The sequence below is a fragment of the Scyliorhinus torazame genome, chromosome 2 (assembly GCF_047496885.1).
Source record: "Scyliorhinus torazame isolate Kashiwa2021f chromosome 2, sScyTor2.1, whole genome shotgun sequence".
In the NCBI taxonomy this organism is placed as follows: Eukaryota; Metazoa; Chordata; class Chondrichthyes; order Carcharhiniformes; family Scyliorhinidae; genus Scyliorhinus; species Scyliorhinus torazame.
Window position 1 is genome coordinate 351,295,968 of NC_092708.1, and position 17,630 is coordinate 351,313,597.

The 17,630-nt window shown below is 45.8% G+C and overlaps 1 protein-coding gene across 2 annotated transcripts in view; it reads right to left on the bottom strand.

The window, feature by feature from the left end:
- The window catches only part of fancm (FA complementation group M), a 238,962-nt gene that overhangs the window by 49,752 nt on the left and 171,580 nt on the right, over positions 1–17,630 (bottom strand). For both annotated transcript variants that reach the window (XM_072491173.1, XM_072491164.1), the window contains one exon: positions 14,709–14,861. In XM_072491173.1, coding sequence (XP_072347274.1) covers positions 14,709–14,861 — 153 coding nt within the window. The remainder of the gene's footprint in view (positions 1–14,708; positions 14,862–17,630) is intronic.

The window sequence follows — 17,630 nt, forward strand, 5'->3', positions numbered from 1 at the left end:
GAACGGGAGCGGTTGCTGCAAGAACTTTTGAGGGTGGACAGACAATATGTGGAAGCACCGGAGGAGGGACTGTACAGGGAAAGGCAAAGGCTACATGTAGAATTTGACTTGCGGACTACGGGCACTGCAGAGGCACAATGGAGGAAGGCACAGGGTGTACAGTACGAATATGGGGAGAAGGCGAGCAGGTTGCTGGCACACCAATTGAGGAAAAGGGGAGCAGTGAGGGAAATAGGGGGAGTGAGGGATGAGGAAGGAGAGATGGAGCGGGGAGCGGAGAGAGTGAATGGAGTGTTCAAGACATTTTATAAAAAATTATATGAAGCTCAACCCCCAGATGTGAGGGAGAGAATGATGGGCTTCTTGGATCGGCTGGAATTTCCCAAGGTGGAAGAGCAGGAAAGGGTGGGACTGGGAGCACAGATCGAGGTAGAAGAAGTGGTGAAAGGAATTAGGAGCATGCAGGCGGGAAAGGCCCCGGGACCGGATGGATTCCCAGTCGAATTCTATAAAAAATATGTGGACTTGCTCGCCCCGGTATTGACGAGGACCTTTAATGAGGCAAAGGAAAGGGGACAACTGCCCCCGACTATGTCTGAAGCAACGATATCGCTTCTCTTAAAGAAGGAAAAGGACCCGCTACAATGCGGGTCCTATAGACCTATTTCCCTCCTAAATGTAGATGCCAAGATCCTGGCCAAGGTAATGGCAATGAGAATAGAGGAATGTGTCCCGGGGGTGGTCCACGAGGACCAAACTGGGTTTGTGAAGGGGAGACAGCTGAACACGAATATACGGAGGCTGTTAGGGGTAATGATGATGACCCCACCAGAGGGTGAAACGGAGATAGTAGTGGCGATGGATGCCGAGAAAGCATTTGATAGAGTGGAGTGGGATTATTTGTGGGAGGTGTTGAGGAGATTTGGTTTTGGAGAGGGGTATGTTAGATGGGTGCAGCTGTTGTATAGGGCCCCGATGGCGAGCGTGGTCACGAATAGACGGGGATCTGCATATTTTCGGCTCCATAGAGGGACAAGGCAGGGATGCCCTCTGTCCCCATTATTGTTTGCACTGGCGATTGAGCCCCTGGCGATAGCGTTGAGGGGTTCCAAGAAGTGGAGGGGAGTACTTAGAGGAGGAGAAGAACACCGGGTATCTTTGTATGCGGACGATTTGCTACTATACGTGGCAGACCCGGCGGAGGGGATGCCAGAAATAATGCGGATACTTGGGGAGTTTGGGGATTTTTCAGGGTATAAATTGAACATGGGGAAAAGTGAGTTGTTTGTGGTGCATCCAGGGGAGCAGAGTAGAGAAATAGAGGACCTACCGTTGAGGAAGGTAACAAGGGACTTTCGTTACCTGGGGATCCAGATAGCCAAGAATTGGGGCACATTGCATAGGTTAAATTTAACGCGGTTGGTGGAACAAATGGAGGAGGATTTCAAGAGATGGGATATGGTATCCCTGTCACTGGCAGGGAGGGTGCAGGCGGTTAAGATGGTGGTCCTCCCGAGATTCCTCTTTGTGTTTCAGTGCCTCCCGGTGGTGATCACAAAGGCTTTTTTTTTTTTTTTTTAAAAGGATTGAAAAGAGCATCATGGGTTTTGTGTGGGCCGGGAAGACCCCGAGAGTGAGGAAGGGATTCTTACAGCGTAGCAGGGATAGGGGGGGGCTGGCACTACCGAGCCTAAGTGAGTATTATTGGGCCGCTAATATTTCAATGGTGAGTAAGTGGATGGGAGAGGAGGAGGGAGCGGCGTGGAAGAGATTAGAGAGGGCGTCCTGTAGGGGGACTAGCCTACAGGCTATGGTGACAGCCCCATTGCCGTTCTCACCGAGGAACTACACCACAAGCCCGGTGGTGGTGGCTACACTGAAGATTTGGGGACAGTGGAGACGGCATAGGGGAAAGACTGGAGCCTTGGGGAGGTCCCCGATAAGAAACAACCATAGGTTTGCCCCGGGGGGAATGGATGGGGGATATGGAATGTGGCAAAGAGCAGGAATAACGCAACTGAAAGATCTGTTTGTGGTTGGGAAGTTCGCGAGTCTGGGAGCGCTGACCGAGAAATATGGGTTGCCCCAAGGGAATGCATTCAGGTATATGCAACTGAGGGCTTTTGCGAGGCAACAGGTGAGGGAATTCCCGCAGCTCCCGACACAAGAGGTGCAGGACAGAGTGATCTCAAAGACATGGGTGGGGGATGGTAAGGTGTCAGATATATATAGGGAAATGAGGGACGAAGGGGAGACTATGGTAGATGAACTAAAAGGGAAATGGGAAGAAGAGCTGGGGGAGGAGATCGAGGAGGGGCTGTGGGCAGATGCCCTAAGCAGGGTAAACTCGTCATCCTCGTGTGCCAGGCTAAGCCTGATTCAGTTTAAGGTATTACACAGGGCGCATATGACTGGAGCATGGCTCAGTAAATTTTTTGGGGTGGAGGATAGGTGTGCGAGGTGCTCGAGAAGCCCAGCGAATCATACCCATATGTTTTGGTCATGCCCAGCACTACAGGGGTTTTGGATGGGGGTGACAAAGGTGCTTTCAAAAGTAGTGGGGGTCCGGGTCGAACCAAGCTGGGGGTTGGCTATATTTGGGGTTGCACAAGAGCTGGGAGTGCAGGAGGCGAGAGAGGCCGATGTTTTGGCCTTTGCGTCCCTAGTAGCCCGGCGCAGGATATTGTTAATGTGGAAAGAAGCCAAGCCCCCGGGGGTGGAGACCTGGATAAATGACATGGCAGGGTTTATAAAGCTAGAGCGGATTAAGTTCGTTCTAAGGGGGTCGGCTCAAAGGTTCACCAGGCGGTGGCAACCGTTCGTCGAATACCTCGCAGAAAGATAGATGGAATGGAAAAAAGAAGGCAGCAGCAGCAGCCCAGGATCGGGGAGGGGGGGGGGGGGAGGAACCAGAAGGACTCTCAGGTTTGTTAATATATACTGTATAATATGTATAGGTCGTTGCGACAGATAATTATATATTGGACTGTTAAATTATATTTTTGGAGAGTGTTACTTGTGATAAGGCAGTTGCCAATTAGGGTTAGTTTTCATTTTTGTTATTTATTATTTATTCATTTTTTGTTTATAAAATAGGTCATTGTTATTTGTGTTGTTATAATATTGTGTAAAGGATGCACAATGTACTGTGTTGGTTGACCAAAAATTTTCAATAAAATATTTATTAAAAAAAACTAATGGTCTGTCAAGACATCTCCAAATTCACAGAATTCAGCTAATTTCTCTAAAGTGGCTGCGGATTGCGCAATTGATTCGCTTTACTCGTTAAGTTTGTGGAACCTGAACCGCTCGGCGATGACCAAGGATTTCGAGCCTGGTCTTTCTGGTTGCACCAGACTTCATATGAGATTGAAAGTTCACATTCTCCCAATCTCTGCGTGGGTTTCCTCCCACAGTCCAAAGATGTGCGAGTTAAGTGGATTGGCCATGCTAATTTGCCCCTTATAGTGTTCGATAGGTTAGGTGGGTTGTGGAGGATAGGACTGGGGCGCTCTTTCAAAGTGGCGGTGCAGACCCAATGGGCCGAATGACCTCTTTCTGTACTGTAGGGATTCTACGATTCTAAGTGTTTGCAGGATAGACCAACCACCTCGTCTCCAGTTTATTTGTGGTACTTTTAAAGGATAGGCTTGCAGACCACGAAGGTACAAACAAAATAAGAGCTTTATTGGAACGGTGTTTTCTAACAGGCAGCTAGAACAGACAGTCAGCCTGCCCAAACTGCCGATGACATCATCAATACATCACATGATCAAACTCTTAAAGTGACCTTGTTCCAACTAGGAACAAACACAACAGGAACATTTTCTATTTCAGGCACCTAAATCTGCATCAACCAATAGGCATCCAAGATAAGCTCTATTACAATGTGCGCCAGCCTCAAACCCAGAAGGACAGGTCCCTCCTGCGTGGGTTTTGTTGATCACGCCAGCTCCAGCACAAAACTGATGTTTACAATGAAAAATAATGCATATTAGTAAATACTAAGGGTCAGAAGATGCCATTAGCCAGGACCTGAACAATGCCCAAGCTGGACAGGTGGTTGATGTGTTGGTGGGGGAGCATTCTAGTGATCGTGACCACAACATGGTTCAATTTAAATTTGTTACACACAAAGTAGACAAGTTGCAAAAAAGGTTTTGGATTGGGGGAGAGCAGATTTCAACAAAATAGGGCAGGATCTGGCCACGGTAGACTGGAAAGAGTTACTTGTGGGGGAATCTACAGAAGAGTAGTGGGGGGCATTCAAAGATGAAATGGGGAGGGTACAGGCACAATATTTTCCCTCTAGGATAATAGGAAGGTGTAACAAACCCAGAGAACTATGGATGACCAGAGACATACGATGAGAAGGGAAAGAGGGGCTTTTAACAAGTATAAGGGGAACAAGTCTGCAGAGGCATTAGTGGAGTACAGAAAGTGCAGGATGGAACTTAAGAAATCAATTAGGAGACCAAAGAGGGGATATGAGAAAGCTCTGGCTGGTAAAAGTAGGGAAAATCCCAAGATATTCTATTAGTATATCAATGGGAAGAGCTGGTTTAGCTCAGTGGGCTAGAGAGCTGGTTTGTAATGCAGAACAAGGTCAGCAGCGCGGATTCAATTCCTGTGCCGGTTCATTACCCGAGCAGGCGCTGGAATGTGGCGACTCGGGGCTTTTCACAATAACTTCATGGCAGTGTTAATGTAAGCCTACTTGTGATAATTAAGATTATTATTATAACCAGGGAAAGAGATAGGACCCATTAAGGACCAAGTGGGAAATCTGTGGGTGGGGCCAAAGGACATTGGTAGGGTGTTGAACGAATATTTCACATCGGTCTTCTCCCAAGAGAACGAGGAGGTAGTTATGGTACTCAGGGAGAGAGACTGTGAGGTTCTTAAGCAAATTGTCATAGGGAGTGACAAGGTATTGGAGGTATTGACGGGCTTAAAAGTGGACAAATCTCCAGGTTCGGATGAACTGTGTCCCAATTTGCTGTGGGAGGCGAGGGAGGAGATTTCCTGGTCTCTGACCCAAATTTTTAATTCCTCTCACAGGGGTGGTGCCAGAGGACTGGAGAAGAGCAAATGGGTGGTGCCAGAGGACTGGAGAAGAGCAAATATGGTCCCACTATTGAAGAAAGGTTGTAGAGACCAGCCAGGGACCTACAGACCAGTAAGTCTCACGTCAGTGGTTGGGAAACTACTGGAGAAGATTCTGAAGGAGAGAATCTATCTTCACTTGGAGAGGCACGGTTTGATCAGGGATAGTCAGCATGGCTTTGTCAGAGGGAGATCATGCCTAATAAATTTGATTGAATTTTTTGAGCATGTAACCAAGTGTGTAGATGAGGGTAGTGCAGTTGATCGTAATTTACATGGATTTCAGCAAAGACTTCAACAAGGTCCCACATGGGAGAAATTTTGAGAAGGCAAATGCACATGGGATACAGGGGGATTTGATACGGTGGTTTCATAATTGACTTAGCGGTAGGCAACAGAGGGTGATGATAGACAGCTGCTTTAGTGTCTGGAAGCCAGTGACAAGTGGTATACCACAGGGATCTGTGCTGGGCCCCCTATTGGTTGTCACTTATATAGATGACTATATAGGGGGTAGGATCAGTTAAGTTTGCGGATGACACAAAGATTAGCCGGGTGGTTAACAGTGAGGTTGAGTGTCTTGGGTTGCAGGAAGATATAGACGGGATGGTCAAATGGGCAGATAAGTGGCAGTTGGGATTTAACCCTGAAAAGTGTGAGCTGATACACTTTGGAAGTATACTGTGAAAGTTCTGACACTGGGAATTTTCAAAGAACAAAGGGACCTTGGGCATGTTTGTCCATAGATCTTTGAAGGCAGATGGGCAGGTTAATAGGGTTGTGGAAAAGGCATATGGGACACTTATCAATCGGGGCAATATTACAAAAGCAGGGGAATCATGGTGAAGCTGTATAGAACTTTGGTGAGGCTACAGCTGGATTACTGTGTGCAATTCTGGTCGCCACATTATAGGAAGGATGTAACTGCACTGGAGAGGTTGCAGAGAAGATTCACCAGAATGTTGCCTGGGATGGAAAATTTAAGTTATGAAGAGTTTGGATAGGCTCGGATTGTTTTCTTTGGAGCAGAGAAGACTGAGGGGTGACCTGATTGAGGTACAAAATTATGAGGGGCATGGACAGGGTGGACAGGTCAGTTATGAGGGGGCTCAAGTTCAAGTGAGGGATGGGAGGTTTAGGGGGGGGGGGGGGATTGTAGCCACTTAAAATGGCCAACTTCCGATTCAAAATAGCGAACGGCAAAGGCTGATGGGAAAGTCAGCCAACAAGACACAAACGAGCAGCTGCAGGTTGTCTGTGCATTTACCTCTGGGAAGGCCAGACACTATCGATACCAGCAACCATCAGCATAACAAAACACCAGCCATCTGCATACTAATGAGCAATCCCCGGGAACAATAAGCAACATTTACACACACAAAGCCAAACCAGACTCTTCGGCGCCAGCAGGAGCCTACACAAAAGGAGATGAACGACCACCTCAAGATCGCCCATCGATCAGGGAACCGCTCCAGCATTGGAGAAAATCGAAGCAAACGATTGGGACAAAGTCCAATCACTTGGGACCAGGTACAGGATCCGCCCCGAAAGGCGGAAAGCCCCTGGGGACTATAAGAATTGAGCCCCAAGTTCAAGTCGCTCTCTTCTCCACCGCTTCTCCAGCTCTTCACTCTTCAGCAGCTGGTCGAAACTGTAAGTCTTAATTCAACGCTCGCTACGAGATAGGCGCTCCTAGCTACCAATCTGTACCAACTTCGAATCCCGCAGGCTCAGAACCCGAACAAAAGGCCATTTGTTTCCCTGACCTGGTGGGCCAGTTCCAAGTTAAGTATAGGCCTGTTAGTTGTAGAAGTAGCTTAAACATAGAATTTGTGCATGAGTAGCGATTACTGTGTATAATAAATGTGCTTTGATTTAAATCTTACTAATCGGTGTATTGGATTATTGATCATTACTCGGACTTGAACCACGTGGCGGTATCATAAAGATACCTGGCGACTCAAGAGCAAAGGTAACAAAACAGAGCAATTGAACCAAGGAGAAAATTAGCAACAGGGTTTAAGGAAAACCTTTTTTTAAACCAGAGAGTGGTGACAGTCTGGAATGCACTGCCTGGGAGGGTGGTAGAGGCAGGTAGCCTCACATCCTTTAAAAAGTACCTTGATAAGTACTTGGCACGTCATAACATTCAAGGCTATGGCCAAGTGCTGGCGAGTGGGATTAGGTGGGCAGGTAAGGACCTTTCATGCGTCGGTGAAGACCTGATGGGCCGAAGGGCCTCTTCTGCACGGTAGTATTCTGATTCTAAATGTATTTCACTTATCATCCTTAAAGCCAGGCAGTCTGGGTTAGATTCTATCCCAGATCCATGTAATCCACTGCCCAGCATGGGAGCAGTGGTTAGCACATTTGCTTCACAGCTCCAGGGTCCCAGGTTCAATTCCCGGCTTGGGTCACTGTCTGTGTGGAGTCTGAACGTTCTTCTCGTGTCTGCGTGGGTTTCCTCCGGGTGCTCCGGTTTCCTCCCACAGTCCAAAGATATTCAGGTTAGGTGGATTGGCCATGATAAATTGCCCGTAGTATCCAAAACGTTAGGTGGAGTTACTGGTTTAGGGTGGAAGCGTGGGGATAGGGTGGAAGTGCAGGCTTAGGGTGCTTTTTCCAAGAGCCGGTGCAGACTCGACTGGCCAAATGGCCTCCTTCTGCATTGCAAATTCTATGAATTTGGATCTTTTTCTTTCCTTCCCTTAAATTACCAAATTATATTTATTGGTTCATCTGTAAGTACAACGTATAACATATTGAAAATCATACAAAATAGGAGTAGAGCAGACAGCCTGCTCCGTCATTCAATATAATTATGACTGATCTTGGCCTTCAACTCCACTTACCCGCCTGTTCCTAATATCCTTTGATTCCCTGAGCAATCAAAAATCTGTCTATGATGGAGCATCCACAGTCTTCTGGAGTAGGGAATTCACAGCCATTGAGTGAAGAAATTTCTCCTCCTTGGTGTTAAATGATCTCCCTTTGTCCTGAAACTGTGCCCCCAATTTTTTAGATTCTCCAGACAGGGGAAAACAAACTCAGTGTCTACCCAATCAAGCCCCTTCAGAACCTGTATGTTTCAATGAGATCACCTCTGATTCTTCTAAACTCAAGAGAATTTAGTCAATCTGTAATCATAGGAAATCCTCACAGCCCATGGATCAACCTAGTGAATCTTTGCTGAACTGCAAGTATTTCCTTCCTTAAAAATGGAAACCAAAATTGCTCAGTATTGCAGGTGTGCTCTCATCAAACCTCCCTCCAATTACGGCAAGACATCTTTACTCCTGTATTCCAACTCTCTTGTGATCAAGGCCAACATAGTAACATAGAAAATAGGAGTAGGCCATTCGGCCTTTAAAGCCTGCTCCACCATTCAATATTATCGTCTATCTCAACACCATCCTCCCCATACCTCTTCACACCTTTAGAGTCTAGAAATCTATCGACTTGTTTCTTAAATATATTCAGTGACTTGGTCTCTACAGTCTACTGTGGTAGGGAATTCCACAGGTTCGCCACCCAAGTGAAGAAGTTTCTCCTCAACTCAGTCCTAAATGGTCTACCCCATATCCTGAGAACACCGTCCCCGTCCCCCCCACCCCCCCACAGACCCAGAGGAAACAACAACGCTGCATCCAGTCTGTCCAGCCCTAACAAAATTTTATATGTTTTGGTTAGATCCTCTCTCATTCTTCTAGGTTCCAGTGAATGCCGACCCAGGTGACCCAGTTTCTCCTCATGTGACAATCCTGCCATCCCAGGAATCAATCTAGTGAACCTTTGGTGCACCTCCTCAATGACAAATATATACTTTCTTAGACAGGGAGACCAAAACTGCACACACTACTCCACGTGTGGTCTCACCAAAGCCCTGCACAGCTGCAGAAAGACACCCTTGCTTCTGTACTTGCCAACAAGCTATTTGTCTTCCTAACTGATTGCTGTACCTGCATGCTAACTTGATATTCCTTGTATGAGCACACCCATATCTCTCTGCACATCAACATTTACAAGTTTCTCACTTAAAAAGATCTGCTTTTCTATTCTTACGACCAAAATGAATAAAGCACACACTTTTCCACATTATGCTCCATCTGCCATCTTGTTGCCCACTCATTTAGCTTGTCTATATCTTTTTGCAGCCTCCTGTGTATTCCTCACAGCTTCAACTTTCACCTAGCTTTGTTTCATCAGCAAACTTAGATACATTAGTCGCTTTCTCAATAATATAATTATATAATGATTACTATATAATTATTAATATATAGTAATTAGCTGAAGCCTCAGTACTGATCCTTGTGGCATTCCACTAGTCAAAGCCTGCAAACTTGAAAATGTCCCAATAAATTATACTTGTAGCTACTTGCAGCTGGAGCTTGTTAATTAGTTAATTGGATTAGGCCAGTTTTCAGAGGCTAGATTCACAGTATAAATGTGAGCCAGCTACAGTGCAGACTTTGTTTGCACTGAGTGCTGAATTTGGGTGCATTTGAGTGCTATAGTGAGAGTTTGGTGACTGAGGGAGTGCTGAATTTGGATGCATTTGAGTGCTATAGTGAAACTTTGGTGACTGAGGGAGTGCTGAATTTGGGTGCATTTGAGTGCTATAGTGAGAGTTTGGTGACTGAGGGAGTTAGGTGCTCCTTTCATTTAATTTCCTACATTTCCTCAAAGACCGTGAATGGAGCCGGGAGTTTACAGAGAGTGCAGCTGACTGGGAGCAGAGTCGGAGGGCGGAGTTCCAGTTGGTCCACAGTGCAGCTATATTCTGTAAGGTAAGAGGGGATGGAGGCTAGGGCAGTTGCATGCTCCTCCTGTAGGATGTGGGTGGTCAGGGATACCACCGGTGTCTCCGCTGACTATATCTGACGGAAGTGCACCCAACTCCAGCTCCTCAGAGACCGTGTTAGGGAACTGGAGCGAGAGCTGGATGAACTTCGGATCATCCGGGAGGCAGAGGGGGTAATAGACAAGAGTTACAGGGAGGTAACCACACCCAAGGTACAGGACAAGAGTAGCTGGGTTGCAGTCACGGGAAAAAAAACGAATGGGCAGACAGTGAAGGGATCCCTCGTGGCCATTCCCCTTCAAAACAAGTATACCGTTTTGGATGCTGGGGGGGGGGGGGGGGGGGGGGGGAGGGAGGGACACGACCTACCGGGGGAAGGCCCTAGCGGCCAGGTCTTTCACACTGAGTCTGGCTCTGGGGCTCAGAAGGGAAGGGGGGGGAAAGAGTGGAAAAGCAATAGTGATAGGAGACTCAAATGGTTAGTGGGATAGGAGATTCTGTGGTCACGAGCGAGACTCCCGGAAGGTATGTTGCCTCCCGGGTGCCAGGGCCAGGGATGTCTCGGATCGTGTCTTCAGGATCCTTAAGGTGGAGGGTGAGCAGCCAGAAGTCGTGGTGCACATTGGTACCAACGACATAGGTAGGAAAAGGGGTGTGGAGGTAATAAATGAGTTTAGGGAGTTAGGCTGGAAGTTAAAAGCCAGGACAGACAGAGTTGTCATCTCTGGTTTGTTACCGGTGCCACATGATAGCGAGGCTAGGAATAGGGAGAGAGTGCAGTTGAACACGTGGCTGCAGGAATGGTGTAGGAGGGCTTCAGGTATTTGGATAATTGGAGCGCATTCGGGGGAAGGTGAGACCTGTACAAGCAGGACGGGTTGCATCTGAACCAAAGGGGCACCATATCCTGGGAGGGAGGTTTTCTAGTAGTCTTCGGGAGGGTTTAAACTAATTTGGCAGGGGAATGGGAACCGAATTTGTAGTCCAGCAACTAAGGTAGTCGATGTTCAGGATGTCAAAGCGTGTAGTGAGGCTGTGGGGAAGGTAATACTGACAAAGGAGAGTACTTGCAGGCATGGAGATGGGTTGAAGTGTGTATACTTCAACGCAAGAAGCATCAGGAATAAGGTGGGTGAACTCAAAGCATGGATTGGTACTTGGGACTACGATGTGGTGGCCATCACGGAAACTTGGATAGAAGAGGGGCAGAAATGGATGTTGGAGGGGTTCCTGATTATAGATGTTTCAATAAGGTTAGGGAGGGTGGTAAAAGAGGTGGGGGGGGGGGTTGCATTGTTAATTAGAGATAGTATAACAGCTGCAGAAAGGCATTTCGAGGAGGGTCTGCCTACTGAGGTAGTATGGGTGGAAGTCAGAAATAGGAAAGGAGCAGTCACCTTGTTGGGAGTTTTCTATAGACCCCCGCAATAGCAGCAGAGATGTGGAGGAACAGATTGGGAAACAGATTTTGGAAAGGTGCAGAAGTCACAGGGTAGTAGTCAAGGGTGACTTCAACTTCCCAAATATTGAGTGGAAACTCTTCAGATCAAATAGTTTGGATGGGGTGGTGTTTGTGCAGTGTGTCCAGGAAGCTTTCCTAACACAGTATGTAGATTGTCCGACCAGAGGGGAGGCCATATTGGATTTGGTACTTGGTAATGAACCAGGGCAAGTGATAGATTTGTTAGTGGGGGAGCATTTTGGAGATAGTGACCACAATTCTGTGACTTTCACTTCAGTAATGGAGAGGGATAGGTGCGTGCAACAGGGCAAGGTTTGCAATTGGGGGAAGGGTAAATACGATGCTGTCAGGCAAGAACTGAAGTGCATAAGTTGGGAACATAAGCTGTCAGGGAAGAACACAATAGAAATGTGGAATTTGTTCAAGGAACAGATACTACGTGTCCTTGATATGTATGTCCCTGTCAGGCAGGGAAGAGATAGTCGAGTGAGGGAACCATGATTGACAAGAGAAGTTGAATGTCTTGTTAAGAGGAAGAAGGAGACTTATGTAAGGCTGAGGAAACAAGGTTCAGACAGGGCACTGGAGGGATACAAGATAGCCAGGAGGGAACTGAAGAAAGGGATTAGGAGAGCCAAGAGAGGGCATGAAATATCTTTGGCGGGCAGGATCAAGGAAAACCCCAAGGCTTTTTACACATATGTGAGAAATATGAGAATGACTAGAGCGAGGGTAGGTCCGATCAAGGACAGTAGCGGGAGATTGTGTCTTGAATCTGAAGAGATAGGAGAGGTCTTGAACGAGTACTTTTCTTCTGTATTTACGAATGAGAGGGGCCATATTGTTGGAGAGGACAGTGTGAAACAGACTGGTAAGCTCGAGGAAATACTTGTTAGGACGGAAGATGTGTTGGGCATTTTCAAAAACTTGAGGATAGACAAGTCCCCCAGGCCTGACGGGATATATCCAAGGATTCTATGGGAAGCAAGAGATAAAATTGCAGAGCCATTGGCAATGATCTTTTCGTCCTCACTGTCAACAGGGGTAGTACCAGGGGATTGGAGAGTGGCGAATGTTGTGCCCCTGTTCAAAAAAGTGAATAGGGAAAACCGTGGGAATTACAGGCCAGTTAGTCTTACTTTGGTGGTAGGCAAAGTAATGGAAAGGGTGCTGAGGGATAGGATTTCTGAGCATCTGGAAAGACACTACTTGATTAGGGATAGTCAGCATGGATGTGAGGGGTAGGTCTTGCCTCACAAGTCTTATTGAATTCTTTGAGGAGGTGACTAAGCACATGGATGAAGGTAAAGCAGTAGATGTAGTGTACATGTATTTTAGTAAGGCATTTGATAGGTTCCCCATGGTAGGCTTATGCAGAAAGTAAGGAGGCATGGGATAGTGGGAAATTTGGCCAGTTGGATAACAAACTGGCTAACCGATAGAAGTCAGAGAGTGGTGGTGGATGGCAAATATTCAGCCTGGAGCCCAGTTACCAGTGGCGTACCGCAGGGATCAGTTCTGGGTCTTCTGCTGTTTGTGATTTTCATTAATGACTTGGATGAGGGAGTTGAAGGGTGGGTCAGTAAATTTGCAGACGATACGAAGATTGGTGGAGTTGTGGATAGTGAGGAGGGCTGTTGTCGGCTGCAAAGAGACATAGATAGGATACAGAGCTGGGCTGAGAAATGGCAGATGGAGTTTAACCCTGAAAAGTGTGAGTTTGTCCATTTTGGAAAGACAAATATGAATGCGGAATACAGGGTTAACGGTAAGTTTCTTGGCAATGTGGAGGAGCAGAGAGATCTTGGGGTCTATGTTCATAGACCTTTGAAAGTTGTCACTAAAGTGGATAGAGCTGTGAAGGCCTATGGTTTGCTAGCGTTCATTAGCAGAGGGATTGAATTGAAGAGCCGTGAGGTGATGATGCAGCTGTACCAAACCTTGGTAAGGCCACATTTGGAGTACTGTGTACAGTTCTGGTCGCCTCATTTTAGGAAGGATGTGGAAGCTTTGGAAAAGGTGCAAAGGAGATTTACCAGGATGTTGCCTGGAATGGAGAGTAGGTCTTACGAGGAAAGGTTGAGGGTGCTAGTCCTTTTCTCATTAGAACGGAGAAGGATGAGGGGCAACTTGATAGAGGTTTATAAGATGATCAGGGGAATAGATATACAGTCAGAGACTTTTTCCCCGGGTGGAACAAACCATTACAAGGGGACATAAATTTAAGGTGAATGGTGGAAGATATAGGGGGGATGTCAGAGGTAGGTTCTTTACCCAGAGAGTAGTGGGGGCATGGAATGCACTGCCTGTGGAAGTAGTTGAGTCGGAAACATTAGGGACCTTCAAGCGGCTATTAGATAGGTACATGGATTATGGTAGAATGATGGGGTGTAGATTAATTTGTTCTTAATCTAGGACAAAAGTTCGGCACAACATCGTGGGCCGAAGGGCCAGTTCTGTGCTGTATTTTTCTATATTCTAGGTTCTATGTTCTAATTCCTATTCTCTGCTTCCTGTACATTAACCAATCCACTCATCATGCTAATGCATCAGCACAGTTCCATGAGCCCTGATGTTGTGTATTCACCTTTTTGTGTGGCACCCATATCGAATGCCTTTTAGAATTCCAGATACGCTATATGTACTGGTTCTCCTTTATCTACTCAACTAGTTAAATCCTCAAAAGGAATTCCCTTTCTTAAAACAGACTTACTCTAACCATACTATGCTTTTTTTTTAAGTGCATTGTTAATGCTTCCTTTAGAATTGATTCCAGTACTTTCCCAATGACTGATATCCGGCTAACTAGACTGTAGTAACTCATTTTCTCTCTCCCTCCTTCCTTGGAAAGCATTGTTTTTTGCTAACTTCCAATCTGCTGGGACAGTTTCAGAATCAAGGGAACTGTGGAAAATAGCCAGCACTCACATTAAACCTGCTACCAGACAATTGTACCAGACAATTGTACAATGAGGCTTTTCTTGACTGCTCCATAATGCACATCTTTTGTTAATCAGACAGAATACAGATGAGTTATTTCAATTTGTTGCAGGAAGAAATCATGTCACAAAAAAGGGGGATTTTTACACCAAGTGCATATTGCAGCTAGTCAAGAATGCATTGCTGCTGATATGGGAGTACACTAGCCATGAGATATGATCTGAAGGGAACTCAAAAAAAAGAAAGAAAATGGGAGGCAAGGCGACAACTTATTGTAACAAAATATGCAATTTAGATTTTGCTGGAAGCAAAAACTGTTCTTGCAGTTTGTTCAGCAGTTCTTTTTTAGTGTTTCACCGATAATTTTTTTAAAAACTTTCAATAGATTATCTCACTGACCCCTTCTTGTCTCATCAAATCGATCATGTCCATAATGCTTATGAAGTGCCGGCAGCGATCAGAATGGTCAACAAAATGGGTAGAAAATGGACGATTTTGCCAAAGGCACCATTCAGACAGAGAAAGCTCATGAATTGCATCACTTTCCTGGTCCTGTAAAATACAAATGGAAATTACTATCAAGTTAGATTTTTCATATATTTTCCCACTTGATCGTAGCTTCGTTTTCTTTCTGCACTATAGGATAATGGAAATTAGAAAGGTATACACCACAAGTTTTGGGGAAGATAGAAACTGACTTCAACATTTGCAGGTTTCTTTTTTCAGGAATAATACTGCTGCTATAAGCTGCCAAATAATACTCTATTGCTGCTTTTTTCACAGTAACTTCATTGCAGTGTTAATGTAAGCCTACTTGTGACACTAATAAAGATTATAAGCTGCAGTGCCTTGAAGAAAAATGTCTATCAGTGCTGCACAGATATATAATAAGACACAAACTGAATGCCAAGCCAAAAGGAGATAATATAAAGAGACGTGGATAAATGTTTAATCAAAAAGGAGTGTTTTAAGGAGCACCTTCATGATGTGGAGGTAGCTGATGAGGCAAAAGAGTTTAGGGAATGACTTTACAAACATGTGGTCCAGGTGGCTGAAGGAGCACTGCCAATTTGGGTGTGGGAATCAGGAATGCACAAACTGCCACAGTGTATGGTTTGGGAGGTTGTAGAATTAAATTAAGCTATGGAGATGGGAAGGGGCAAGGCCATTAATGGATTTAAGCCTGAGAATGAAAATTTTAAATTGCTGGGGAAAGTAAGCAGCAATATGTCAAACCTTGAGAGCATTAGAATATTAGAGAGTCTAGACCTGGCTGAGAGTTTCAGCAGAAAGACTGCAGTAGAGGCGGAGGTGTGTAACTTTTCAGAGGTGTAAGTAGATGTTCTTTATGATGAGCATGGTGTGGAATAAAGAGCTAGGTTCAGAATCTGATAATGGATAAAAGAGTTTGCTTTAGCGTGAAAGAAAGTGGCCAGTGAGAGGGATGGAATTGGAAGTAAAGGTATAGAATTTCTGAAGGGAGTTAATGGCTCTGGAGATAAAGTTGGCTCTCCATGTTATATGTGGGTAATACCACAACTTATAAATGATTAATAAATGGAGACTAGAGATAGATCATTGGAAAACTCCAGAGATAATGATGTAGATGGCTGCAGATTGTTGGAAATATTCTAACTATGGTCAGATAGGTATGGAACCAAACAGATAAAGGTCCTAATGAGCTGTGCAATAGAGGAGATTTGGAGGATGGCGAAAGGTTGCAGAGAGAGGAGGGATAATGCATTATGGTTAGACATAGAGGATCAGAAAAAAAGCCAAGTATTAAAGAGACGATTATTCAAATTAAGTGCAATAAACTATGTAGAAATGTTATATTACTATTTTATCATCCCTCAGTGATGCAAGAAATTAATTTACAGTCTATATTCATTTGAGGTAGGGTGGCGCAGTGGTTAGTACTGCTGCCTCACAGTGCCACGGGCCCAAGTTCGATTCCGGCCCCGGGTCACTGTCAGTGTGGAGTTTGCACATTCTTCCCGCCCGTGTCTGCGTGGGTCTCACCCCCACAACCCAAAGGATGTGCAGGATAGGTGGATTGGCCACGCTCAGTTGCCCCTTAATTGGAAAAAATAATTGGGTACTCCAAATTTTTAAAATATTTATATATATTTGAGGAATTTATACTAACATACCATCAATGCCTTTCAAACTGGAAAAGGACCATGTTGCCAGGGGGACTTCTCCCACAGCCTGTGCACATCATCAAATCATGGGCTATGTGCATATGCAGCAGCAATAAATAAGAAAGTTTGTAAATTCACCCTTCTATACAATGCATCATTCTGAATTACATCATTTGAAGAAGCAAAATAAATAGAGATGGCATTAAACGAAGAGACACTATTTGGCACATGTGAAAATAGCTTCAAGTAACACCGTCTAAGAGAATTAACAAGATGGTAATTAGAGGTGCAATAAACAAGTCATCTTCCAATGGAAGAATAATGTTACAACGCATTGGCCATGAAGAAACATAAGTAGCAGTGTGTCGGCCATTTAACCCTTTGAGCCTGTTCCGCCATTCGACAAGATCATGGTCGAGATTTAGCTCCACTTTCCTGTCCAGCTCCCATAACCCTCAACCTCCTTGGAGATCAAAAAACTGTCTAACTCTGCCTTCAATATATTCAGCAAGAAGTCTTACAACACCAGGTTAAAGTCCAACAGGTTTGTTTCAAATCACTAGCTTTCGGAGCACTGCTCCTTCCTCAGGTGAATGAGGTTAACCTGGTGTTGCAAGACATCTTACTGTGCTCACCCCAGTCCAATGCCGGCATCTCCACATCATGTCTTCAATATATTCAATGACCCAGGGTCATTAATGACACTCAGAAAAAAATTCCTCCTCATCGCAGCCCTAAAATGAGAGACGGCTTCTAAACTGGGGCGTCATTCTCCGACCCCCCAGAGGGTCGGAGAATGGCCGTTGGCCGCCGTGAAACCCGCCCCCGCCGGTTGCCGAAGTCTCCGAAGGGAGAAAAGTCGGCGGGGCGTTAATGTCGCCGCTGCCGCGGAGAATGTCACGGGTCTGCGCAAGGCAGCCGATTTTCGGCCTGCCGATATTCTCCCTTCCGGATGGGCCGAAGTCTCGTCGACGTGATGACCGTTCACGTCGACGTAAATTAAACCTCCTTTTCATCGGCGTGACCCTGTGCTCCAGGTTCACGCCGACCAGCGTGGAGGTGAGTGACGGCCTGGGGGGTTGGCTCTGGGCAGGCGATGGCGTGGCCGCAGTCTGAATGCGTGAGGAGAGGTGTGTCTCGGCTTGTGTGTGTGTGTGTGCGGCGGGGGGGGGGGGGA